Source organism: Numida meleagris, chromosome 1, assembly GCF_002078875.1.
Source record: "Numida meleagris isolate 19003 breed g44 Domestic line chromosome 1, NumMel1.0, whole genome shotgun sequence".
NCBI lineage: Eukaryota > Metazoa > Chordata > Aves > Galliformes > Numididae > Numida > Numida meleagris.
The window spans coordinates 76,735,731-76,763,051 of record NC_034409.1 but is presented as its reverse complement, the minus strand read 5'-3'; the positions used below and the strand labels follow the sequence as shown (position 1 = coordinate 76,763,051).

Sequence of the window (27,321 nt, the reverse complement as noted above, 5' to 3'; positions counted from 1 at the left end):
ATAATATCTGTATTCTGTTACTTGGTATTTGCATTTTCACACAACTTAAATGCATAGCTTGCACCAAGCTACAATTGTTTTCTTACTTTAAAGGACTTGAAGAAGAAAAAAAAAAAACAGAAGAAAATAAAACATAAAAGAAAGTTGGTTAAACAGAGATCCCATGGCAGGCAGGAGGTTGGAGAATACTCGACCTCATTGTTACTGAAATGCTATTGGTTTTCTATGGCAATTCTTACATGCAAGGTGAGGGAGGCCGGTTGTTCTGCAGTGCAGTGCTCTCATTTCTCATTGTTCTTCCCCATGAGTTCAGTCTGGAGAGTTTCCTCCCATTGAGTTGAGTGCTACAGGATGTATGTTCCCCACAGAGGCTTTTGTTCTTTTGGTTTGAGTACATCCCTTTAGGTAATGTCAGTAAGAGCTGATCTCCTTCTCCCCCTGTGCATCTTTTCAAAGATGCTTGTGTGAAGCTTCCAACCCTGCTCATGTCTGAGACACACTTATGAGTTAATAATTTTTCTCTCTCATCTCTGTCTACAGACTGAGTACTGATAGGCTTGACCCTCAAAAAGAAAACACTGGTTAGGCAGAGCTGCAGTGAAAATACAGAAACCTCTTTAGGAAGAGAAGCTCCAACACAGCAGTGCCATTCCTGTGCTACAGTAGAAGGGGCCACAGGTCACTGATGGCTTCAGAAACAGGCTGAGCCGCTTCAGCAGCGAGGGACAGTTCAGGAAGGGGAAAGCCTTTAAAGCTTTGGCACATCATGGGCAGTACAGCTTCAGGACAAAGTCTTGGGAGACTGCCTTTCTTCAACACCCAGAGAAGATGGCACAAGGAAACAGCTCCCTCAACACCAAGAGCTCACACTAGCTGAGAGTTAATGCATAAACTGTATATTTGGTTTCTTCACTCCAGCTTCTTATTAAAGTCCTGCCCTTCTCTCTGCAATGTCCAGAAGGAGCAGACACTCCATGCCAGGTCCAGAGGCCCTGGATTTCAACAAGCTGCAATGGCTGTCAGTGAAGGTTTTCCACGAGGTTCGGTGGCGCATACCTAGATGGTCTGTGTTCTAATTTATCATGACAATACTAGTTCCTCTATAAGTTTGAAGGGAAAAGGGTACTAGGATGGGTTTATCCATGGAAACAATGAAGGTCCAATTGCCTTCCATGACAAGGAGAGGCATTGCTGGTTAGACCATGTGCACAGACATCTGTGAGGAGGAGCCCTGAACAGCACCATACTGTCTGTTGTCACAGGCATTGGCTGTCTGCTGGTTGCCAGCGGGAGGACTGATCATGTGCATACCATGATCCATCCCTGTGGAAAGGTATTGCCTCTCTCCAAAGGCCCCGCTGGATGGGGAAGAGCAGAGTAAAGTGCTTTGGGAAGTGGTGAGTTTCTCTGGGCTTGCTGCTAGCCTTGGAGAAGCAGGGAAATTGTATCCATAGAGGTTGTAGGGATTGTGCAGGGAGAAGGCATTGTAGGAGCTCTGCTGCATGTGGCTGCCACCAAACATGTGTGAAGAAGAAGAACTGGATGCAGGGTTGCTTGCTTGCATGACATACTGAAACTGGGAGCTGGGGAAGGACCCTAGCTGGCTGCTGTAGGCCTCCATCTTGCTGTTGCTGGGCAGAGAAGAAGGAGTTGGCATTCCTGAGATCAAAGATGGAGTCCTCTGAGGCATGAAGCTTTCGGAGGGCTGTGAGGCAGAAGCAGTGCCACTCTGCAGCCGGTTGTAGCCACTGTCGCCCAGCCCTGGGTAGCTCTGCAGGGCAGCCATGTTGCTTCTGGCACATGGAGGATAGTCAGACAGGTTGAGGTTGCAAAGCTGACTCTCCCGGCAACCAACATTGAAAGTGTTGGGGGCCAGATGGAAGGCTGGAGGGGAGCAGGATGGAGAGAGAAGGTGAGAGGAAGCAGAGGGTGATGGAGTCCCTGTGCTGGAGGTTGTTGGGGAGGTGCCTGTGCTGCCTCCTGCAAAACAAAACACATGGGAGGATGTTCAGAGCCTGGAATCACATGTACGAAACAAGACAGTCTCATTAAGAAACAGCTTAGTTTAATAAAGAAACAAGGGTGGTAAAATGGCCGCTGGAAAACTTAGTCCCTCTTGGCAAGGGCCTTCACTTTATTAATAGCATCCCTTGGTCTTTTCTGCTGCTGTTTTTTATTGTGATTTTGTTTTTCAGTGGAGGTTTTCTTCCCTTTTGAAATAGGAAAGGGAAGCAAGCATGCCACAGAGCATTACAGAGTGGAGGAAAATCTGCAAGGAAGCTTGGCTCCATCATTCAAGAAATATGCTTTTCCTCCTGTCCTGGACTCCAGGAAGACCACTAGTCAGTAATCTGTATGGCCCTGCTGCAAACATGCTTTATCATCCACTCTAGGGGCTTGTGGCAGGAAGTGGCTGAAAACATGTCGGACTTCTGCACTGTTCAACAGCTTTCTTAGACGGCTCGTGGTGCAGTGGTGCTGATTTAAGCCAGAAGTAACACTGAAATGAATGGACAGAATTTTGAGCTACAGTCTGTTCCACAAAGCTGACAAAGGGGATATGTTAAGATTTTTACTCATGTGTTTTAACTTTAAAAAGGATTCCATATGTTGCATCACGGATGTTAACAAAATATTGATATTTATGCATGTCAGTAGTATCAATATGTAATACATTATTTATGTTACAAATGATACAGTCAGTCATCTTGCACAGCAGGGATAGTCACGTGTTCTGACCCAGGGAAAAGAGTACTACATAATACCACCAAGAACAGTAACTAACTGAAGGTATGGGATACGAAGAAGCTGATGACACAATTCTGAGTTTGAGAAGAGATAATTATTGTCAAGATTATAAGATAGAGAAAACTTCTTTGGTCAAACAAACCTTTGGTTCTCCACTTAATGGAATGCTGATTTCTAGTGTGAAACATTTAATTTTTTCAATTTTTTTTTTTTGGTTGAACGGGTCTCTTTGCATGAGTTTCCATTTCTGTGTTAGAGAGCAAATGCTAAAGATTCTTATAAAAGGAGCAAAGAGATGCTGGTGAAGTGAGTGGACTAGTGAATCAGTGGAATCAGGGAAACTAGGACGACAGCTGGTAAGGCAGCATTTTGGAAAGGCTCTAAGATGACAGGTGAGACACTAAGGGAATGGAGAAGAGGGTGGTAGAGTGGGCGACTGAAATTTAACCAAGGCAGAGATTGCACATTAATAGTCCAAAGTAAGGGACAGCTTTATCTTGCGTTGTCTTGTGGAAACAAAAACCAGAAGGGTTTTAAGAACAGTCTAGGCCTGCTACTAAAAGGAGAAAGACTGAATAAAAGAGATGGGGTGATGGCTGAGGTAATTAAGAGAGGCACTAGAAAGCAGTCACATTATGTCTGATTCTTCCTAACCCATCTAGTATTAAACAGAGTAGGATATTAGGGTAAAAATGGAGCTTTGAGAAATTAATGTTTTTTGTTGTTTTTTGTTGTTGTTGTTTGCTTGTTTGTTTTTTGAAACAAAAGCCAGAAACAAGAAGAAAAGCAGCCTTGGATAAGCACAGCCTGAATTGGCTGCAATGACCCAGGCAAAATCAAGAAAACTTATGTTTCTATGATGCTAAGTCGAAGTAGTCATTCCCATTACCAGCCACGGGAACGAATGCTTATTGCTAAGCCACAGACTCTTGTCATTTATTCTGAAGACTAAAAGAGAAACACTGCATCAAATCTATTAGAATTAATGTGAAATTTTCAAATTCCAAATAATATCGTGGATTCTCTATATTTCCTTATTGATAACACTGAAATGCTCAAGCCTGCTAGTGTACTGTAGCTCCAATGTTCAAATACCTTTTGTGTGAGTTTATAATTATGTATTGTTTACAGAAAATACAATTCCCTGCTTTGTTTAAAGTCTCTGACAGACAATCTCCAGCTAATTTTTTGTCATAGGTTAAGAAGGTATATCCTTTCTCCCTGTCTTTCTGTTACAGGTTGTCAAAACTGCAATAGGGCCAGCAGAAGAAAGTGAGTCCTCCTGCACAAACAGTTTCATTAAAGTTGAGTTTAAACTCAGGTATACCAGTATAGATACATATTTTCCTGTTATGCTGGCCCTACAGTAAAGAGGGTAACCCCTGACAGAGAGGGCAGGCAGACAGCTGAGTTCATACATCATCAATTATCTGTCAAAATACAGAGGTCACAGAACCACAAACCTAATACAGCACAGAAATGTATTTAACCCAGAGATAATCATGCACTTAGACTTGATTCTTTGCACCACATATTTCATGAACAAACTTTGGAGTGTGACTAATTTGTTGACAGTGTCTGGAGAATAAGTAAAAATACATATTTTTAATGATCTACTTGAAATATAATACGCAGAATATATGATTAACTAAAATGTCTCCATTTCAGTCTGCCTTTATCTCTTAGTTCACCTGAGAAAACTATACAGGAGAGGAGCACACACCAATTACCTTGAGCATTAGATTTTAAATATCTGTAAATAATATTAAGGGAGACTATGATCCTAAGGTACGCATAACCAAGGATTTGGCTACACAGCAGAAGTAATATGGATCCCTGATTAATAAATTCAAGGATTAGTTAATGGTTCCCAAACTGGAACTCTGAATTGCATGTTCCAGGTTACCCCAAGGAGGTACTACAGCAATTCTGCTTTTAATTGTCGCTATTTGCAGGCCAACAGAATAAAACTCTGAAGTGACAAAACAGTAATTATGAAACACTCAAGGTAAAAAAGGTCTTTTCCTTTATCTCCGTAATTTTAACATGATAAGGAAATAAATACCAGATATGATGACTTCCTTTCAAGAAAGCTTTGCTGCAAATGTCAACCCTTAAGGACAAGATATGCCAAACTTCTACTGCAACAGAGGATAGCGCAGAATACTGAAGTTTCTGATCACTTGCAGAATAATCTTTACACCCCTTATGGAATGGAAAACACTACCATGCAAGGCTCATCTCAGCTCATCTTCTTTAGAATTCAAACAGCTCTACTCTGCTCTCAATGATAATTCTGATTCATATTTTCTGGAAGCACAAAGTATGGGCAAAATGCAACCTGGGCTTTTGTGAAGTTATAGCTTGGACTGTAGTTGTTATGAAGTCAGACAAATATGCATAGAGATGGCAGCAAGCCCAGATAATATATCCACACCACACTGCAGTCTCAGATGTACAGATGTGTATGTCATTTTAATGGAAGGCGTGGACATAAACCAATCTAGTTAAACTGATACACAAGGCTATGCTTAGGAATGGATTAAGTAAACTGAAACCATATTTAGGCAAGAAAAAAATGAATCTGAATAATTCTCCTCCGTTTCTTTTCTCTACCCACTATTGCCCCTGGAAATAACTGCCTGCGCCAACAACATTTACCATTAATGCCACGGTACTCCTCTCCTCCACACTTACCATGATTCTAAAGTGGTTAATTACCATTGTGTCTGGTCTTCAGACCATTTCTGGCCCTGCGTACATCGTGTCCAGAGTATAATCAAGCCCTGGTACCATCCTGAAAGGAGCCTGCTCTTTGTCTGGGCATACAAGTGATAATAAAGTTGACTTCGAAGGGACAGAACCACTTCTGAAAACAGGAGATGGAGAATGATCCTGTGCAAGAAAGGTCAAAATCTGCAAACTGGAATGAGAATTAAGAAATCATGGGTGAGGTGGGAAGATGGGAAGAAGACTAAAATTATGCTGGAAGAGAAACACCGTGGAGATGGTGGGATGTAAAAGCAAACCTTCTTTCCCACACCAGCGTTCCCTTCTCTTGTTAATGGAATGTAGAAATATGGGATCTTCACCATAATTGAATACCTATCTACAAGAATTAGGAAAGCACCTACAACTTCTCATCTGGATAAAATGAGAACTGTCATAAAAATTTTGTCTTAAGTAGCTCATGACCAGTCTTTCTTTCCTGTCACCTGCTTCCTTCTAAGCCTTAGTAATGGTACTGCATCTCCACATGTTCCAAGTAGACTCTTGCTTTTGCTTTTATGTACCCTGAGCTTGTGTTAAGGACAATTTCAAGGTAAACTGCAAACCCAAACATAACCAGTTCAAGAGTGTGATGTGCTTTACAAGGAGGGGCTATAGTGCTCCTGAAGCTCTCAGCATGCCAGGGTGTCCAAAAAGCAATGGGACCAGTTTTGCACATTGCAGGCCACATGTGGAACTTCTAACACTAACTAATGTGTAGTTGGAAAACACATCTGCCAGTAGCCAGTGTTAGCCAAGTGAGCCTTCTGGCAAGAGGGAGGTAAAGAGAAGAGTATCAGAGCCAAGGGAGTCTGAAACAGTTGTTCATGGAAAATCTTCTGGTATCTCTCTTATGAATGACATCACAGTAGCCAACTGACCCACAACTTATCTCAGTATTCTTTATCAGAAAGATGCATATAAATCACACTTTGGCCTCCACTGCAGCATATTTTCCTTGCTAATGTTTCCAGGCATCAATTGCTTCCATCACCTCCAGTTCTTCCATACGAACCTCTTGGTCCCTGAAGTCCTTATTTAATGCACAGGAAGAGAGCAAACACTAGCTGAAGCTGTAGTCAGCACAAGAATGTCTGAGCACCAAGGCCATGCCCTGTACAATAGCAGAGTCTCATCAGACAACTGCACAAAAGAGCATTGCTGATCATTCTCCTGGAGGAACCACAGCTCCTTCTCTATGATGTTGACATCTTCACCAGGCAATGAGCATGGGTCTGAGCTCCTGATGGTGCGAGAAAGGAGTTAATGCCACTCATAGTTCTCCTCATAATGCTTTGATTGAGCTAATAAGCCCTCTTGAGAAGCGATTTATATTCACTCCAGCACAGAGCCATGCTGATGCAGTTCTCCAGCTTTCCAAATTGAGCTGGCCGGGAGCTGGCATCTGTCTTGCCAGCACAGAACACAGACTTAGGTGCCTATCCATGCAGATGTACTCTTAGTTATTTCTGAAAGGTCTGGGCATGTATGCATACAGAAAGGGATTTTCTAAAGCATGGGAGAACCCAACCTTTCCCAGGTTTTCACAATATTCTGCTCTTGGACACAATAGTAAATTAATGTGATGGTATGCGTGCAGGAAAATGTATTAGAACAAAGAAGTAAAATTTCTTTCCCATTGTGTATTCTCATGAGAATATACCCTAAGTGTGGCGTAAGAAACTTATACTTCATCTTCCAAGTTACTGTACATTTGGTGGCTGAACAAAAATGGAATACTAGTCCAATGGTGGAAAACTAAGATGGTTATGAGGAAGGGATTGCACAGATTGCCAGGAGATCTGATTGATAATGAGACCAGATGGTGCCACTCTCATCACCTGCTCTCATGTTCTTGAAGATCCAGGCCTAGCACAAGCCTGGATCTATTCCTGCTTCAAGCAACACATGCCTCAGTTCTCATTGATGCCTACTTGCACCTCTAGGTGTTTAAATACCACAAAATGAGGCGTCACTACTGCTCCCACTTTTCATGACAACTTTTGTCTTGTCTTGCTGGTTATGCAACCAGCAGCCTGAGGTCTTTCCTCCCATTCCTATCTTTCCTGTACTCAAATCTAAAACCGTCAGAAGATCTGAAATTTCCTTCACCACTTCTTTCCTGGTGGTGAGCAGGACTAGAGAAGTAATCCTGCCCCTGTATTTGGCATTGGTGATGCCCCACCTTGAGTACCGTGTTCAGTTTTGGGTGCCCCAGTACAGAAAGGACGTGGAGGTGCTGGAGCAGGTCCAAGAAGGGCAACAAGGTTTGTGAAGGGCTTGGAGAATATGCCCTATGAGGAGAGACTAAAGGAACTGGGGCTGTTTAGTCTGGGGAAGAGGAGGCTGAGGAGAGACATCATTGCTCTCTTCAAATACCTGAAAGGTGATTGCAGTGAGAGCAGGGTTGGTCTCTTCCCATTGGTGACAGGTGACAGGACAAGGGGAAAAGGCCTCAAGTTGCACCAGGGGAGGTTTACGTTGGATATCAGGAAAATTTTCTTTACAGAAAGGGTTGTTAAGCACTGGAACAGGCTCCCCAGGGAGGTGATTGAGTCACCATCCTTGAATGTGTTTAAAAACCCTTTGGATGTGGTGCTGGGGGACATGATTTAGCGGTGTGTTGTTAGAGCAGTATGGTTAGGTTGTAGTTGGACTAGATGATCTTGAAGGTCCTTTCCAACCTGAGCAATTCTATGATTCTATGATTCCTATGGCAATACTATCCCTTCTGAGTTCCATATTTACCACCATGGAAAACTAAACAGTTTTGATGTCTCCTCCTCAGTCTCTCACTGAGACAGGGGAGGGCCACCAGGTCTGTGACATGCTGCAGTCTCCTTTCATTCTTTCCCAGTTTCAAGGAATGAAAACTTTCCTCTTCCAGGGGAATGGGAGCCATTTCTTCTTTCACAGAGTCTAGCTGTTTGTTTTTTCTCTAGAGTCCTTGGCCAATTATCAAATTATGATACTGCTGGTAAAATTTTTTAAAGGCCCAGATGGGCCCCAAAAGTAATTTCATGTTGAATTGCTGTGTTGGTAGGGGAAACATTAAGAGTATTTTGTAGTTCTTAGAGATATGACTTAGTACCAAAAGAATGGCTACTGAGATATGTTAAAGTGCACAACAGTTAGAAATGAAAGGAAACTATCCTTAAGGTTAGTAAAACATAGAGAAAGATATTTTATAATTTGCCTCAAATTATGGGAATCTGTAGTCTGAATGGTAGAATCTACAACAACTCTGAATAATAATAATAATTCTCTTTAGGTCTTCTGAACTCTGTAACCCAATCTGGCCAGTCAGCAAGTTAGAGATAAAACTTGACTCAGTCATCCTCCAAGATAAAATATTTTTAAAATCTTATGGTGAGAATCAACATTTTTTTTCTAATGTGGACAAGCACTCCAAAAAACTACAATCCAGGACTTCTGATTTCCATTCCCATCTATATCCAGAACACCAAGAGAGTTTTCCCAAAAGAGACAACTTCCCTTTCCTGTTCCCTGCAGGCTATCTTTAGTACAGTGGTTTTTGTTCCTCATATAAGTGCAGTTTTCTAGGGCCAGCTTCACACAGTCTCAGGAGAAGACTTACAGGATGTGGCTTTGTTTTGTGCATGGACTGCTGAAGGGCAGATTTTATACCACTTTTGTAACATGCACATCATCTCCTACAGAAATGTTTCCTTTTTCTCTTCTTCAGGGGCAGGCATTAAATGGACCAGTACGAGACACTGATAATGCCCCCAATTTAGTGGAGAAAATTGCTTACCAGTGATAATTATGCACTGTTTCTCACCTTTGCAACTATCATCTGTGCACAGACATTGATGTCTGTGTCATGGAGTGGAACCTACACCAGGAGATGATATATGGAAAAGTATGCAGAAAAGGACTCTCGCAAACCTCTATGAAAGTCATCACAGAGGCAAATAACTTTGAAAAAAGATGTTTCAGATTTGCAACTGAGATTCACTGACATCATAGTGATTTCTTTGGTGGTGACAAATGTAAACTGAATTGAGAACCTCTTTTTCCATTCTTGATGGAGCATGCTTTGGTCCAGCATAGGCCTTGGAAGCTTCAGCATTTTCAGCAGTAAAAAATACAGTAAAAACCCACTTAAACCCATAAAAACACTGTGGTTCAAAATTTCTGAATCAAGGGAAAATGTGTCAAGCATTGTGTCAAGTTCAAAGTACACAGCATATTCTACTTGTAAGAAAACACCATGATGCTCAGGGGAAATCTGATCAAGATTGATGGAATAATAGAAATTTAGGCATCAGCAATTAGACTTCAGGGTAAAAACCTATCTGAAATAACAAAGTGCTCCAGGTTCCTTTCAAGTCACGAAGGAGTGGCAAAAACTTTGACTCACAGACCTTCATGTCACATCTGGGAGTGTATTTTAACTTTTAACTGTGGAAGATGAGATCTTGGAGCACCAGCAACACCGCTTCCCTGAAGAAAAACTGTCTGCTGTTCTACCAGGATGGAGCTGGGATCATTTGTAATCTGTTGCTTCATTTAGATGAGGCAATCTATTGGCCATTTGAATTATGCAGCTGAAACCAGAACTTGATCTCAATAACTCTGGCAAAAACTACTCTGTTTCCAACCTCCTCTCAAAAGATTCAAGAGGATAATTGAGACCAAACTCATATGTCTGAACTCTGCCAATAGCCTGGACCATTCACAACTAATTTCCAAAGGGAAGCAGCATCCAGATTATCTTGGTGGCATTGCTGAAAGAATCGATGGCTGCAGTCAGGAGGCAAGTGGCCAAGCAGATGTATTCACGGGTTATCCAGCTTCCTTTGACATCAGCAGCTCTACTCTCTTGGGAGACACTATTTTGGGGGTCTGGGATCTCAGATAAAGCCAAAAGGATATTTCTGCCTCAAAATGTCTCTGAAGTCAAGTTCTGGAGGGCTCAGTCTTGCCTCTGCTTGACACCAATACATGTTTGTGCATTCATCATTTTGTTTGTAGATGAGTGCAATCAGTGTGGCTCTCTGAACATGATGTCCAGCAAGAAGAACAGTATACCGAAGGAGAAATGAGCAACAAGCAGTACAGGCAAACCTTGGCAAGACAGCAGCACTGCCTGAAGAATCAGGGTAATGTTTACAGACAGAGAAGCTGAAAAATCAACAACACCTCTGTTCAGAATATCTGTCTCCCATCTGCTAGCATATCATGCAGCCTTAAGGTCTGCTTGGACTCACTGCTACTACAAGAAAATTTTGCTCCTTTACAGCAGTAAATGAGTGGATTGAACCTATCCCATACAGAGGAGAGGGAGCCTTTTGTGCATATCCTTGTCAGCACAAGACTGCAGTGTTATGATAATCTCTCTCAGAGGGAGACGGTAGAGCTGTACTCAAATGCCACTTTGCATATGCATGCTGCTCTATCCTATCAGCGACAGCAACAGCTCTCTTGCCAGAGAGAAGCACAGTACTTTGCCTCTAATCTGCCCAATTAGACCACTTCTGAGCTTATGGTGCTAAGATCAACATCCATTAAGGATGATTTCACTGGCTGCCTAATAGATGTTGACATACAAAGCTGATGTAAGCGTCATCTATTTCTGCTGTGCAAGCTCTGCATTTTTCTGTCAGACTTTGCCATGGCATAGCATTTCCTTCCTCAAAGCCTTAACAAAATGGCTTGACATAGTGACATGATTTAGTGGGCATGGTGGTGATGGGTTGATGGTTGGACTAGATGGTCTTAGTGGTCTTTCCATCCTTAATGATTCTGTGATTCTATACTTGAGATTCCCAGGGCAAGATCAACAGAGGTGTTCAATCCGAAGAAGAACATGTTGAATTTACTGAAAATAAGTGGTAGAGGGGCCTCAGCAAAGGTACCTAGTCAACTGAGGAAACACCATTTGAAAAGAAGCCTTTAGAGTTTAGTGCTTGGAGCTTGACTCTTTTGGGTTTGGTGTACGTGTATCAAAATAATGATTTAATGGAGAAGTTACATTTTATATGCTGTAAGCTAGCTGATATATCACATCATATGACTCTCATGCTTGATCTGAACTCTTGCTTGGAAGGTGATTCTTTTCACCAGTTGCCAAGATACATTTGATTTAACTTTTTGCCTAAGTTGTCGGCTTTTGTAGTAAGGTTCCAATGCTGATCACTAATCTAGTATTGTCACAGTGTCTTTCTAGTCCCTATATCCTGGCAAAGCTTACAGTCACTGATAGCAATCTGCTCATCTCAGCATCCTGTGGGAAACTATATATCATATGGGAGACAGCAATGGCTCTTTTTACTCTTGGAAAGTGACACAATCCAGAGTTACTGGAACTCTTATTTTCTTATCCCCCTTCTCTTCTTTTTTCTTAATGTTCCCTGTTAAAATTGAGAAACTGAGCCACATACTTTTAATAATGAGAATCTGGATGAAGTTCAAGCTAAATTTTGAAAATATATTCCAATTAAAGTCTTTAATAGATTCTTGGCTTTCCCCACATCTCATTGCCATGTGCATTCAATAATCCCAAGCCCCCTTTTTCCCTTCTAATAAGTAGACTGCAGAGTGGCTGACATCATTCTCCAGAAGGTCAGCCTTTCCTGAACGGCTGTTTTCTGAGCATCTGTAAGGTTTTGTTTGGGGAGACTCTTTAAAATACTATCTGGATTTCTGCTGTGATGCTGTCAAAAATGGTACTTGCCCAAGTAAAGCTGTGATGACTTTTGCATTACGTGGTCCAAAAGAGATTTTCTGCTCAGGCCAGGAAGGTTCACTAACAGAAATGGCATGTTCTTCTTTTTGGTAGGATTACACAGTGATAACACAGCTATGGAGACCTACTGATGTGTTTTACTACACTGGAAAGACGTGGAAGTAAAGTTTGTGCATTGCTGGTACCAGTCATTAGGCATCTGTGTGAGTGGTTGTACTATCAGGCCCTCCAGCTTGTGTGGCAGCTGAAACCTATCATTGTGTAAATCAGAAAGTTATTTAATCCCTGTATGAAACAGCTGCATCCAGTGCTCTGGATATTGATTCTCTGTGTCACTGTGGCCCTTACTCAACATATAGCTTGGGCCAAATCAATGAGCAAAACTCTAGGATGCATGTTAAACAAGAGAAAAGCTAATGTGGAAAAAATGATAATATATTTAGATAATTGTATCATGTAGTTGTATCTGGAATACTCTGTGCAAACATGTTTTTAAGAAATGATTAAGGACACGGAAAACCTCCCAGTAGAAAAGAAATAAAATGACTGTCTCTATTCATGGTGAGAAGCACAGATAAGGGACATAAAAATCTGTAGAACAATTAATTGTATGCAGAAAATAGATGGGAGGAAACTTATGCCCTGCTTATCGCATTACCTCCCCAAAAAAGGGATAAACATTCAGCTAGAATTGAAAAACCAGAGCCACCTGAAATAAGCGTTTCACACAGTTGTGCCATGAAAACATGGAAACCACAGTTACAAGACTCTACCCAGTGACAGGAAGTTACCACGTATTCTTTTCTCTGCAAGATAGCACTGGCCATAAGCATTCAGTTCTTCATGTTCTTTTTGATTAACTATGCAAACTGAGCTTCCATTCTCAGGCATTTGCTCCAGCCAATAAATCATTCTATTTTTTTTTCCCCTTAATTAATTTCTTTCCACCCTCAAAAATACATACAGTAGAAGACGATGTTATAGTGTTTGCAGCCAGGAAATTTTCTCCCAACTGCTTCCCATTATTTTCTTTTTTCTACAACAAAGATTGCATGTCCCTGTTTATCATTGCTTATCCACCATGACCTCCAAATCTTTGTCAGTGCCAGTGCTTTCCAGCACACTCTGCAGGTATGTAAACCCTACATTTTGTTCCTAGGTGCCTGATATTGTATCTGACTGAATTTAAACCCAGGCTTTGTTTGAATGCATGCAGGTTACCAAGCAATCCCTACCTTTCATTCCCTTATCCCCATCATCACTGTTGGCTTTGCAGTTATTATGAGATTTGTACCTTTTAGCAAATGCATAGTTTTATTTGATTCCAGACTGATTAGTCCACAAGATAGTCTCCACAGAGAAACACTGAGACTGTCCTCATAGGGTGGTGTTTTCACATTTATCATCAGCTTTCCTATTTACTCATTGGCTTTGAGATTGACCTGCTACTCATTTCTTCAAACATGCAAACTTTTTCAAGCTGGCACATGTGGCATTAAGCTAAATGCTCTAAAAATCTTTCACAGCTATCCAGTTATTTCTATTGGACAAAGTTCCGCCCCAATCAGAAAATTCAGTTAGATTTATCTGACAAATCTATTTTGGAAAAGGCAGATAAAACATTTATTTCATAGAAACATACCAAAGGGCAAAAGAAAAGGTAAGAATCCATAATAATCCTCAACATGTAAAATTCCAGCAGGAAAACAGAAAACGAACCCTATTTACACTGCTAAAGTCCCAAGCTTCTGTCTCAGAAAGCATCATTTTTCCTACCACAGTAAGGGGTACTCATCCGTAGAAAATTAGGGCTGAATTCCACAGTTCCTGCCAGGAATCTATTCCAGCATTCTGCTAGACTTCATGCAACTGGAGCCTGTTACTTCTTCTCCTATCCAGCGCAGACAGCATCTTATTTCAGTGCCATTATGTCCTCCCCCTCTCCCCTGCAGCCTGAACAACCACAACTTGCTCCTCATCTATTTCTTTCTAGGCACAAGGGCACTTTTACTGCTTTCATTTCAACTCAGTGCAGTAGACGTGCACTTCTCAAGCTGCAGTGGGCACATCTAGGCATCATGTAAAGCCACAGCAGAGAGGAGAAGTGAGGAAGGACAACACACATTCCCACAGCCTCCTGTAACCCCAAGGCAGTTTCCTACAGCCAGCCCTGGAGCACTCCTTGCTGGTGCCGGGCGTCAGCAGCTGATTTTCTTCTCATAGCCAGGAATTAAAATAGAGTGTGTTTGTACCTTGGCTTTGCACCTACTGCTGAGACCAGGGTTCAGCGTGTCAAAGGAATCACTGGAAAGAGGAGCACTACAGTGCAGGGAGTATTTCTGATGCACTAACTTGGGCATGTTTCATTTGGGTAAACGTAGAGTTCAAGAGTACTCACTGTTTTCTAGTAAATTATAAAGTTTTGAGACCAACCTGTGGACACAGCTTTATTTAGGGCTGCCCTGCTCTCACTGATCTATAGTGCAGTGGTGGTGGTCTGCACAGAGCTGGCTGGTCACAGGGTACTGGCTCGCTTCCTGGCTTTTCAGCTGCCAAACTATATTAAAACAAGCTAAAAATACATTAAATATTTTCCTTTCCTAATATTACCTTACCACGTAAGCGAGAGCTGGACTTGCCACTAGGATGTTATCTGATAACCACTTGGAGGGGAGGGAGCCATGTGAGCCCGGACAGGAGGTGAGCTGGGCCAGCCGGCTGCCAGAGGAGAGAGGCTGCTCCAGCAAGGATGACCAGGAGGAGAGGTTGTTATGTTTCTATTTAGGTGGGTGATGAAAACCATTCTGAATCCCTACTTTAACCCATCTCTGACCGCACACCCCGCTGCAAGTGCTCCTCGATGCACACCTCTGAGCTTCTGCAAAACATCTCCTGCCCCCCACGCTGTGCTGGATCCCCAGTGGGCAGCCCCCAGCCTCTCTCTGGAGCAGAATACATCATCTCCAGGTGGATCCAAGGTCTGGAAGGAAGATTTGGTTTGATGTCCAGCTCAAACTGAAGAGGCCAGAGAATGTGCTCGGCTACACCTGGCACCCATTTATTTCTGACTGTTTAACCTCACAGGTGTCACATCTAAAGATACTTTTGCTTTGTTTCTTCTGTTGTGTTTATATCAGGGGAAAAAAGAATTAGGTTGCAGTGATACCTCTGTTCCCAGTGATGATTGTGTTTTTAACTAGAAAGAACTACAACAAAGTCAGTGGGTGAATCCTATCAGCACAAAATAAAAACGATGTCGCAGCCTGAAACTAGAGATGAAAGCCCTGTTTAACAAATGAGGGATATAAAGGGCAGAAGCCATGAAAAGACACAGCATAAACAACTGGAAAACACTTGGGCTACCCGATAATTCTTCCCAGCCTCATACTAACAGAAAGTCTCTCCAGCAAGGCTACTGGGTTTTGCAAGTGAGGCAGTGTGAGCCTGGGGGAGGTGTGCATATTTCTGACCTCCTGAAGCTTCCAAAGGACGCAGGCTCCTTCCCCTTGTATTTCCGCACAAATGGCAAACTCTAACTATAAATGGTTATCAGTGCATCTGACATGCTGGAACATTGCCTCTGTCTGTCTTTGTGTTTAACTCAACCCACGCCATGCATGTGGACTGGTGTACCCATTGCTGCACTCCTTCCTACTCCATGCTTGAGCTCTGAGGACACCAGGAAGGTGAGACAGCTGCACTGCGCCTCATAATGTACAGTCTGTCCGATGTCTCCTAGCTGCCATCCACCCTCCCTGTGTCCTTTCACAGGCTTCAAGAGTTCAGCAAGGTGTGTGACCTCCTGGCAAAACCGAGCATATCACCGCATGCTCTTCTCCTGCTTTGCAGATCCTTTGTACGCTCACCTTGCTGCTTCTGCATGGTGGTGAAATCCTCAAAGGTGAGGGTGCGCACAGGGGGCCTCCAGAAGGCGTAGGTCTCCATGATGGCCTCCAGCCCTGTCCTGTGGGATGGAATAAAGCAAGAAGAACGTCAGTCAGCCAGCAAGGGTACTGGCGCAGGGGAAAAGGGCTCTGACCTCACTTTGACAGGCAGCCAGTGGCCACCAAAAGGTCACCTCGGCAACTGTGAATTCCTCCAGCAAGCCTTCCTGTGCAGGTGCTGGCTGCTGCAGTAAAACAAAATTTCCCCAGTTCAAGACTTCTACAGATCCTAATGGTCTTCCAGTACCTTTTTCTTTTTTAACAAGGATTCTGAACTTCTATTCTGCTTTCCAGGGGACAAGTGGCAGGCCCCCAAAGCATAGTTTATCACAGAGGTGGCTTAAACACTTTACGGAAGCAAGCTGTCATACATACAAACGTGGCAGGTCAGAGATTCAGCCTACAGAATCTGAGAGGGTTTTTATGAATGGACCTTCCCTGTTATTCCCACTTCTGGACACTGTTCTGGGGGGCTTTTGGAAGTCATCCAAAAAGGAATCTTGTTGGTTTTGTATTTTGACCAGAAATGCAGTATGAGGCTTTTTATAAAAAGGACACTGGTGTCTCTGCTTTGGGTCTATAACTCACCACAGAGAAAATACCAAAGAGAAAAAGCCAAAAATCAAGTGAGAAGAGCTTTTCCTCTTAAAGGGCTGGGGTCTCAGGTTTGTGGGTTTTTTTCTACTGCAAAATGTTAGCTCTGCTGGAAGTCTCTAACTCCATGAGCTCACTGAGGACATAGGTGCGTTACCAAGAGAGGGCCCTCTCTGTTCTTTATGAGACAGTATCCTAAGGCTTCTTCCTAGCAAAAGTTCCCCTCTGTGGACACTGAACCTTGCACTGTTCCCAAGGCCTCTCCTTGCCTCCATTCCTGCAGGAGGTTATAGCCCTTGCATTGGCTTAACACAACTAGAGATGCTTTGTCAAATGCGAGACCGTATCCCCTTTCAATGCAAAAGGCTTTAACATCCCCAGAGCCTCTCATCAAATGTTGAGCTGATACTGGAGCTGCCTTTTGCTTCTGAAAATGTCTTTCTGCACGTGCGTTCTCTCGCTTAGTTAACTTTCCAAAGTCTCCCCGGAAGCTCAGATGCTTTAAATACATTGGAGCTGGCAAACCAAACTCTGTATTTTAAGAGGAGGTTTAGAAGAGAGGTTGTTGCATGGTGTTTATTAGCTGCTAAGCTGTTAGAAGTAGAAACAGAAGACATCTCTGCATAGCAATCTCACACTAGCACTGAGCACGTTACATCAAAACTATCTGGTTAATACAGTGGCCTCTGCCAGCTCATGGAGCTTGGAGACAACGAGGCAGTGCTGAGTGTGAGCCCATCTGCTAAGCCAGGCTCTGTGTGCAAAAAGCAACTCGCAGGCTGCCGGACCACTCCCAGGATTTCCTCTGCCACACACATGTAGACTCCAGCTGCTTCTTGACACAGCCAGGAGGAGACTGATGCCTTTCTGCAGCCTCAAGAAACAATCCCCAGCCCAAATGCTGAGGGAGGACTTTCTGGGACCATATATCCTGGGAGCATAAAATGCCCTGCTGATCTTGAAGGTCTTTTCCAGCCTAAATAATTCTACTCCATTCCAGTAAAATCCAGCCCCTAATGGGCTTTAGTCAAAGGAAACATTAAGCTATTGCCCCTGAATCATTTACAACTCAGACTGACTCAAAGTTTAAGCTTCCTAGCAATTAGAGCTCTCAGTCTAGATCTTTCCTTTGTATCAATACAGCTCTCTCATGTACTGTATTATTTGCATTTCTAAAGAAAAAAAAGAAGAAAAGGGTAGAGAGAGAGGGAGAATGGTCAGGAGATAATAAAAGAAGAAATAAAAGTAGAAATCAGAAATAATGTACTTCTTTCAGGGACTGGACTCTACTCTTTCTGTTGCTGAGGACGCCGGGGAATGAGAGATGCCATTGGGGGCCCCTCTCCTCACAGGCTTCCACCACAGGACAGAAAGAGAACACTCTCCTAGGCTAAAGTGGAGTGCTATTCTGTGTGTGTATTATTCCCTACAGGGAAAAACAATCCTCAGTTTGCCAGTGGAGAGACATTTTGCAACAGCAGTAAATGCTGATTAAAAAAAAATTCTTTTCAGAATTTCTGAAATTCTGGGCAGTTTCTCTTGGTCTTCAGTGAGGATTGCTGGTACCAAATGTGCTGAAATTACCCATGTGGCATCCACTTTCTCTTCCAAAAAAATGCACTGAAAAACTGACTTCAAACTGCCTATCAGGCCATAAACACTCCCCTCTCACAACAACTTTATGAAGGAAGTAAGAAAGTATAAGAAGAGGACTTGCTGCCAGCTTTATTTTAATAAGGTCAGTCCTTTAAAAGGTATCCAAAATTCGCTCTCTCTTTTTCATTCATTTTTTTAAATTATTCTGAGTGCTATAAAGTTTTAATAATAGGCAATAAATGAAACAGTTCCATTGTCTGAAAAATGAAAAAAGATGTACGAGCTATCTGTGCATGTTCATAATCCATCCCATATGGCTGACCTTGCCATTCCTGTTGCATGCGGGATGCAGGTCATCATTTCATTGTTCATGAGGGAGGCCAAACCGTCGGCTCCAAGCATCCTCCTGGCTCTCCTACCCTAGACAAAAGCTCTAAGAGCACCTCCAGCACAAACAGCTTTTATTCACCTCAGCTGCCCACAAAAGTGTTGTTGCTTGCCTTCAGCTTTGTTTTTTTCGTCCCTCACCTCACTGGGTTCTGCAGTCTGTCTCTCCTGGTTTTGTCCTGCATATGGAGCTCCCCTAAGCATCCCACCACCAAATGAACTCTACTCAGTCTCCAAAAATAGGTTCTGTGGTATTAAACCTGCACCACTACACATTTGGCTAGCTGATGTCCGTATGTCAAAAATGCTGTTTCTCAATCTCTTGAAGTTCAGGAAAACAAACAATTAATACCTGGCTTGTAAGTACACTGCCCTCTTAGAGAAGAACCTCTTTTATGTTGGTGTCCTTTCACCACTGAGCCAAGCTCTCTTGTTTCACTTTTACAGATGCTTCATCTATTAAGAGGTAACTAAGCCTAGGCTTCCTGACTCAAGCTAGCTGTCTAACCCATCAAGTCTGATGGCTAGATTGCTGAACAGCATTGGTTAGTATAGCTTGTGTGTTCAAAGTCTTCAAAAAAGCTCAGATGCTGAGCTATTTGCATCCTTCCCTCTGAAATACTTCACTGCTCCCTTTCCCATCAAAAGCACTGTGAAGGAAGGCAGCCATGCAAACAAGTGAGGGATATCCAAGAGGGGATGCAAAACAAGATCACTCCCTCACACATATAAAGGTAGTATACTGTGATGGGATGTCTCCAGAGCAGCAGGTTTTCAACACACTCTTGTACTAATGAAGGCAGACCTCATTCATAAGGAAACACAGGAAAACTGCAAGCTGATGCAAGTGAAATACTTAGAATGGAATTTAATTTGAAAAATAGTCAACCCCATAATTTCTGCAGAAGGCTATAACAGTAAAACAATAAGATATGAGTGAATAAGAAATGAGTGAAAGAAAATCATCCTTCTCTGTTTCGTGGAAAAGCCTCAACACAAAGAAGAAAGGCAAAGTCTTAGTGAAAAAGTGACCTAGGATTTCACCTTGCGCTGTATTTCCCAGTGTTTGTATTTTCTTTATCATTTGCTGGCAAACTCTACCCATGGCTGTGGTTCAGCATCCAGATGTGGCTGGGATGCCCTGGAGCAGTGTCAAGCATTCTGTGGCCCCTACTAGTACCAGATTGTTGGGTTCTTCTTAAGACCTCATACAGAAAACCCTTTGGACAGATATACTACTTTCCTGCTTCACAAACTGTCCCTTTCTCAAATGACCCCACATTTTCAGTGGGACTTTCTCCAGCTACAGCCTGGTGTGCTGTAGCTGACCAAAGGTGTGAGGATGCAGGAAGCTGCAGAGATTGTTAAACCAATTGGCCAGTGATTCTGGTGGGATTTAAATTCATTAGGGGAAGAGGAAGCATCCGGCACAGTTAAAAAAAAATCCCATTTCATGAATCCTTTCCACATGCAGCTTGGATCTTACTGATTTTCTCCCTCCTACATGTACACCTATGTATGTGTCCCCCTGAAAGGTAGCAGCTGAGCATCCCAGCATCCCCCGCTAGCTGACAGCAGCAGTACAACCTTCGCCAGACCGCTGCTTGTGAGGCAGGCGCCTAGCTGCTTATATATGCTTGCAAATACCTTCGCCTGTTTTTTCTTCCTAAAGCCTCAGGCTCCTCTCTTTGATGTGTAATACCTTAAAGATTTTAATTCCTCTTTACATCAGCAGAGAGCCTTACTGAGCCTTCCCCACAGCTGCAGCCATGTAGCAATTTCCTGCCCTTTCTTAAATCAATGAGCTACAAAGATCAGTAATTCCCAACCTTTTCAGGAAACTGTCCAAATTCACTGGGCTTGGACCTTATTAATGCCTTCCACGTTCATCGAGCCCACCATGGACCTGGAACTGCATCAATCCCCCTTCTGAGCCTAGCCTCCAGTGCAGCTGCAGCTGCAAACAGGGAAGACCTTGTACAGGGGCACATGCTATTTCCCCCACACAGGGAAGGAGAGCAGAGTAAAAGGCATGTGTACCCTAAATATCAGAACTAATACTCTTGATGGGGATTAAATAAGGGTTGTAATGTTTTTTCACAAAGCAGCTTTGAGTTGGGACCTAGAAAGTTCCCTGGGTGAGTAGGACATCGCCTTTGTGAAGATGTATCTAAATGGGTGATGGAAAACACAGGGGAGTTGCCAACTCACTGAAGGCTTCCTAAGGCAAACCATGAATGAAGTAGCAGTCCTGGTGAAAGCACTCAAGGGGACCATGCAAGTAAAGACTGAATCATGATGCCCATGGGGACAGCAAATGAAGGTTGTGCACACAACTTGTGCTCTGGCCTGCACACTCAGAGCCTTGCTTTACAACCCTAGTGCTCTTGTAATGTAGTCATATATGTTCAATTTCATCATTAATTTAATGTTAAAAGCCTTTGTCGTGCTGATTTAAAGGATGCCCACATCATTCGTAAAACTGAAATATTATTACAGTGTGTAATATTGCACACTGTTGGAGCTGTGCATGGCACCATAACGTCTTCTACTAATACAAAAGATTATTCAATTAAAGTTTCTGCTTTTACACTGATCTATTAAAATATAAAGTATTCTAAGTAGTGTTTAAGATGTTCTATTTAATCTTTTCATTAAAAAATGGACAAAATTTAATAGCATAAAGTGAAAAACTTTGACATCACCAGAGAAAAATTGAAATGATTCAAAACCAGTATGTCGTTGCCCTATTATCCTGAAAACCTTTTAAAAAGTCAGACTTATCTTCTGATGTAAAGCAAGCATTTGTGCTCCAAGTTTTGGAATTTCCTGTGAAAATTTAAAGGTGAGTCTGGCTAAAAGATAGAAATGTGTAATAATAATAAAAAAAAAGTAGAAGAGTCTAGATCCCTTTTATTATATCATTCCTTATTTTGCAGAGAATTAGCCTTTCATCTATTTGTCCATTTTCCAAACTGCAGTCTCCTAATTTTCCATCTGTATTCTTTATTTCAGCCACATAAATTTTTGAGAAGCTCTACAGTATCTCCACAAGTTCATTTTTTTAACCTAATATTTTGTGTATCGTAGTATCATATCAGTAATACATATATAAAAGCCTATCAGATAAGCTAAAGAATATTTTGATCATGTTCTACAATAGAAAAGTTCAGAGAAACATGGAAAAAAATAGAAATAAGCATAATGAATTCATTATTAAGCTAGAAAAAAAAATCAGCAAATTGTATATAAAATACCCTGAAAAATAGTGATTATGGAAAAGATACAGAGGTAAAAGTCAATATTTAATTAAAATCCAACAGCAAAAATATACAGCCACAGAAAAAGATGTAAAAAAGGAAAGTGATGCTGTCTTGACAGGTCTAATAGTATGTAAAACCCTCTCTCGGGGTTTTGGGTTTGCAAGACCAAAGCTTCCCTCTGCTTCCAGGCAGAAAGAAGAGCAGCACAGGTGGAAGCTTCTGAAGAGAAACAGGTCAGTCCAGCTGGCTGGCCTGGAAAATATTTTCTAAGGAAACCATCATTACCGTGTCTGTTTTGGCAAAGTGAAACAGTCTTCTGGATCCTCTAAGAACCAGTCTAAGGCAAACTGCTCTTGTAAAACTGAGTTAGTGTTGGAAAATGCTGCTGTTGGTCTTTAGTACATGCCCTGTGCACACATCGAGGAGAGAAAGATCAGTTTGAATGCACAAACAAACTTCCCTTACCTGTTTCTCCCAGAATCTCTGAAGCCTTTAGCAAAAGGGTTTCTGTCAATTTTTAATCTGGTGATCTACAAAAGAAGAATAAGAAAATTAGTGCATCTCCTCAAAAAATATTTTTCTTTCAACAAATTAAAATTATGGATGATTACCACTCTTCCCCAAGACACCTGTATGATTACCTTCTGTATGTTTTGCCACAGATTTATGTTAAAATCACCCTTTGTTGTCTATGAGTAGACTATCCATTTAGCAAACAAGTGGTGCAGCACCAGGAAACCTGGCTTTGCTGCTTGTCTCTGAACATTTGCTGAGCACAGCACTGGAGCTAAGAAGCTATTCCCAAAGGAGAAACCCTCAGAACTACAGCCCATCGATGGCCCCGCATTTTAGGAAGCGGGCACACCATTTGCATTTGGCTGGCATTAGGGGTATCCCCACCCCAGCATTCCCAGTACCCAACAGCTGCATGCACTCATGGGCCTTCAAGCAATGCTGAGGAGGAAAGGCCAGGCAAAGTGCAGCCTACAGTCTCCTAAAGACAGCAGCTGGCCACCTGATCACATGCACAGCTGCCGTGCTGCTCAGCATCTGGGTGGCCTTCAAGGAATTGCTGTTCTGGAAACCATTTTTTTTCTTTCTCTTAACAAAGAAGATAGCTGGACAGTGCCTCTTGAGGAATGTTCCTTCCAGCTTTCTTTCTTTCGTTTTTTTTTTAACAGAAATTCCATTTTGTCAAGAATGGAAAATAATATTGAGATACTGACTTTGCATTCTGTGGCATCGTGCTCCCTAACCCAGTACAGTGCAAGAGCTTCCCTGAGTCAACCTCACCTTGTCCCGTACACACTGGCTCTGGGGTGAAAAGGGACCAAGACCTCCAAATCCAGCTAAATTTGAAGTGTTTTTGCTGAAACTGCTCAAAAGGGACTAGTTTAATATAGACTGATCTAAAGTGGACTTGCAGGTGTCTTTCTTCTGTCAGAATCAAGCCCTTACTTCTGGATATTAGCTTCAGATATGGAATGCAGTTCCTATTTTTGCAGAAGCTTAATTTGTGAACTTAATTTCCGCTAGGCTGACTTTGCAGCTGTCCTGGGACTTGTGTGTACAGAGACAGAAATGTTCTGTGGAGTATGGAGTTACAGTAGAGGGAATCCCTGTGGTGGCTTTGCTAACATTTTACAACTGTTTCCAGAGACGCTTCCCCCAGTAAGGCAAAGTTTTACAGCCACTGGAGGGCAAGCATGTGGGTTCAGGGGATTTACCTTTATTTTTAATAAAAAAGTTTTTTCATCCCATCAGAATCTCCTTTACTGCTGCTACAAAAACACCCCAAAAATGTTTTCGAAAAAAAACCAACAAATGTTTGGAATTAAGAGATGATAGGAGGAAATTTCTGTGTCTTTTTTTACAGTAAGGTAGCTCCCAGAGTTCCTTCCTTTCCCTCCTGCAAATTGTGTCTTATACATCTGATCATTAGCAAAAAATGACAACCTTTGAAAACCTGTCATTTCTTCTCGTTCCTCTATCCTCTTTCCATGTTCGGTCTACAATTAAAAGTTTATTGAGTACAAGTATGGGTTGAGAGAGGAAGAGGAGAAAATTACAAGTGCTACAATGGTGGCAAATCCACCATTGTAATGTAGCATTTGTTTTTTTTCGTGCTGGAACAATTTATTCCATTTTGGATCCTGACTGAAGCCAAGCAAAAATTCAAAATGGCTAACTGTGACAAACAGCCCTGAGCTGATTTGAATGCCTCTGTCCAAGAGTACTAAGCACACTGTTGTCCAGTGACTTCATGAGGTCACTCTCCAGAAGCTCAGGTGCCAGCACAGAGAGATGCTTGCCTTGCCATTTCTGACTCAAGCCTCCTGTAGAATTTTTGGAAGAATCGTAGAATCATAGAATCATAGAATCATAGAATGGCCTGGGTTGAAAAGAACCATAATGACTATCTAGTTTCAAACCCCCTGCTGTGTGCAGGGTTGCCAACAGCTAGACCAGGCTGCCCAGAGCCCCATCCAGCCTGGCCTTGAATGCCTCCAGGGACGGGGCATCCACAACCTCCCTTGGCAACCTGTTCCAGTGCATCACCACCCTCTGCGTGAAAAACTTCCTCCTAATATCTAACCTCAACCTCCCCATCTTATTTAAAACCATTCCCCCTTGTCCTATCAACCCATGTAAACAGTCATACCCCCTCCTGCTTATAAGAAAATTGTATAAATTATTCTCCCAACAGGCTTTATAACAGATTATTTTTCTTCTAACATGGTTTGTGCCATCATTCCATCCTATGATGGTTCCTTGTCCTCTCAAACTCACTCTCAAATCTCATCATTTACACAGCAAAAAGCTTCATCAGCTGATATTTTATTTGGCATGGCTGGGAAAAAATTACCTTATACTGAATTTTTAATACCATCACAACCTCTCCACAAGGAGGAGTATGGCAGGAATAAGAAATGTTGTGCACATCTCATCTGAGAATAAGATAAAGAGTATGTGTACATGAACAAGATGAGCATGCAGAGCCCAAATCATGGCAGAGGTGGTGTGAAGACTGGGGGAACGGCTGAGGCAGAGGTGGCTGGCAAACGAGCAACACATGAGAAGAGTACAGAGGGAATGGATGGATATAAGGAGCTCTCAGCATGTACAGTGACCATGCCTGCAGAAGCAATGAAGCAGACAACCTCCTCCTTCAAAGGCTGGGATGAGCATTTCAAAAGGCCAGTGAAGGAGAAAAGACAGCAAACTTGCGGAATCTACAGGCCAGACCTTTCTAAAACTTCATTATTTGTTAGAGCCTCAAGTGCATATTTTTTCAAATGCTCACATTTTCCTAATAATTGTTTTCCTCTTAAAGATCTCTTATCTTTTGAGAAGATAGGGAATTCTGTAATCAAATGCTTGAGTGGACTAAATTTTCATTTCTGGGTGCCAAGAATTCTAGCTCAAATAAAAGCGCAGATCCACCACAAAACTCTTTAGTCAGCACTTCTGCAGAAAGAATCCCATTGCAACAATATGTTTTCCTTATATCCGGAGACAACAGTAATTCTCTACAGTGGAAATTACAATATCAGAATCAAGTGTGAATTATGCATGAGAATTTTAGTTAGTATGCAATAAATAGACTGCCGTTGCTCATATTCAAAGGCTTCTTTTGTCAGCAAACTGCTGATGTTCCTCTTCTTTAAAGCTTCTACCTTCACTGTTATGAAAAAGTTTTCTCTGTGAGACAACGGATCTGAAGTTGTTATTACTGCTTCAAAGTTGCCATGTGGACGGGACACTGGAGGTTGTACCAAAAGGCGGCAAGGAAAAGAGAACAAAATATATACCTCTGAGCCTGTTCTCATCTAATTATTTTACAGGAAAAATGACAGGCAGCTCATCTCCAGGATGGTTTTCTGGGTAGATACCTTGTGTCTATTGACTTACCTCAAACAAGCATTTTATTTTTGCGCGGAAAAGTACAGTGGGCTTGTAAAGTGGACACACTTATTTAGCTATATTTCTTGGAAAAGTTAATGACTCACAAACACAAAAAGCATACCAATGTTTTTATGAACACCTCACATGAAAGAAGCTTACCTGTTGATTCTGGTAGGCTGTCACTGTGGTGAAGACAGTCTCAGGGAAGTTGAAGGTTTTCACTCCATCTCCTGAGGGAACTGGCTTTGTTGGAGAAAGATCACTGCTGAAATCCTTGCGGATGACGTGAACACGAGGCTGGTACTTATGCATTGAATGTAAAATTATCTGAATGGAAAAAAAAAAGAGGAATAATTTTTTTTTTTTTCAAAAATTCTGCACTACATCCACAGGTACAAAGATGAAGGGATGGAGTGGGGACTAATACAAATAAAGTTGCTCTTGTCTTACAAGTGCATATGATACAAGCATCAGTTGACCTGTCAAACTGGACTGTTTGGAAGAGAAATGTGCTTGTTGCTTTATAGGGACAAAAACTGTTTGAGCAAAAGCATTGAAGTAGGGAAAAAAATCTCCACAACCATGGGAAGTGTCTACAGATGTGTGGCCATCAGGACAGGGGAGCATTAGAGCAACAGCAGCACTCTTCTGATTCTGGGATGAGCAAGGCTGGCAAAGTATGAACTAAGATTAGCTTCTAACTTACATGTCCTTGATCATCAAGTTCATTGTTGGTCAGCTTGAGCTTGTCAAAACTGACCACCTGCCTCATCCACGTGTCTCCAGAAGCCAATGAGTCCGGGTGGATGTAAACCCTTGGGGGCACTGGAGAGTCAGCATTGCCAGCCACCATCCATTTGGAGCTGTGGTACACATACCTGAAAGAGGAAGATATGACAGCTAAGAAAAAATGTCACTCAGTCATTGGAGGAGCATTTCCAGAGCTCTCCCTCTCCTGCCACCCTACCGCACACACCCCAAGCACTCATTTGCAGTCAGGGGGGAATGTGCTTTATTGCAACCTCCTACCTTCTAAATGAAAGCCAGATTACCTCTGAGCCACTTGTTCAGACTTGATCCCTTATTAAAACCACCTTCGCAGTTATTTTCCCTGTAAAACTCTGCCACATGTGCCTCCTTAACTCCTTAACCCTCTCTGAGCCAGAGTAAGAGGACAGAAAATAGTAAATAAAGCTCTCTCTGAAAAATCACAGAATATCAGAATCACAGAATGTCACGGATTGGAAGGGATCTCAAAAGATCATCTAGTCCAATCCCCCTGCCAGAGGAGGAACACCTAGATTAGGTCACACAGGAATATATCCAAGCAAGTTTTGAATATTAATAAATGATCTGTGATCTCTGGAAATCTGCACTGACTGCCATGCCAGACTGTACAAAA

General features: G+C 42.2%; 1 protein-coding gene across 1 annotated transcript in view; it reads right to left on the bottom strand.

Moving 5' to 3' along the window:
• The window catches only part of TBX15 (T-box 15), an 89,381-nt gene continuing 62,446 nt past the window's right edge, over nucleotides 387-27,321 (bottom strand). Inside the window, exons 4-8 of the mRNA XM_021384721.1 lie at nucleotides 26,626-26,797; nucleotides 26,079-26,246; nucleotides 22,479-22,543; nucleotides 16,096-16,193; nucleotides 387-1,980 (exon numbers count right to left, since the gene is read on the bottom strand). Of these exons, the coding sequence (XP_021240396.1) occupies nucleotides 1,196-1,980; nucleotides 16,096-16,193; nucleotides 22,479-22,543; nucleotides 26,079-26,246; nucleotides 26,626-26,797 (1,288 nt within the window). The 3' untranslated portion in view covers nucleotides 387-1,195. The remainder of the gene's footprint in view (nucleotides 1,981-16,095; nucleotides 16,194-22,478; nucleotides 22,544-26,078; nucleotides 26,247-26,625; nucleotides 26,798-27,321) is intronic.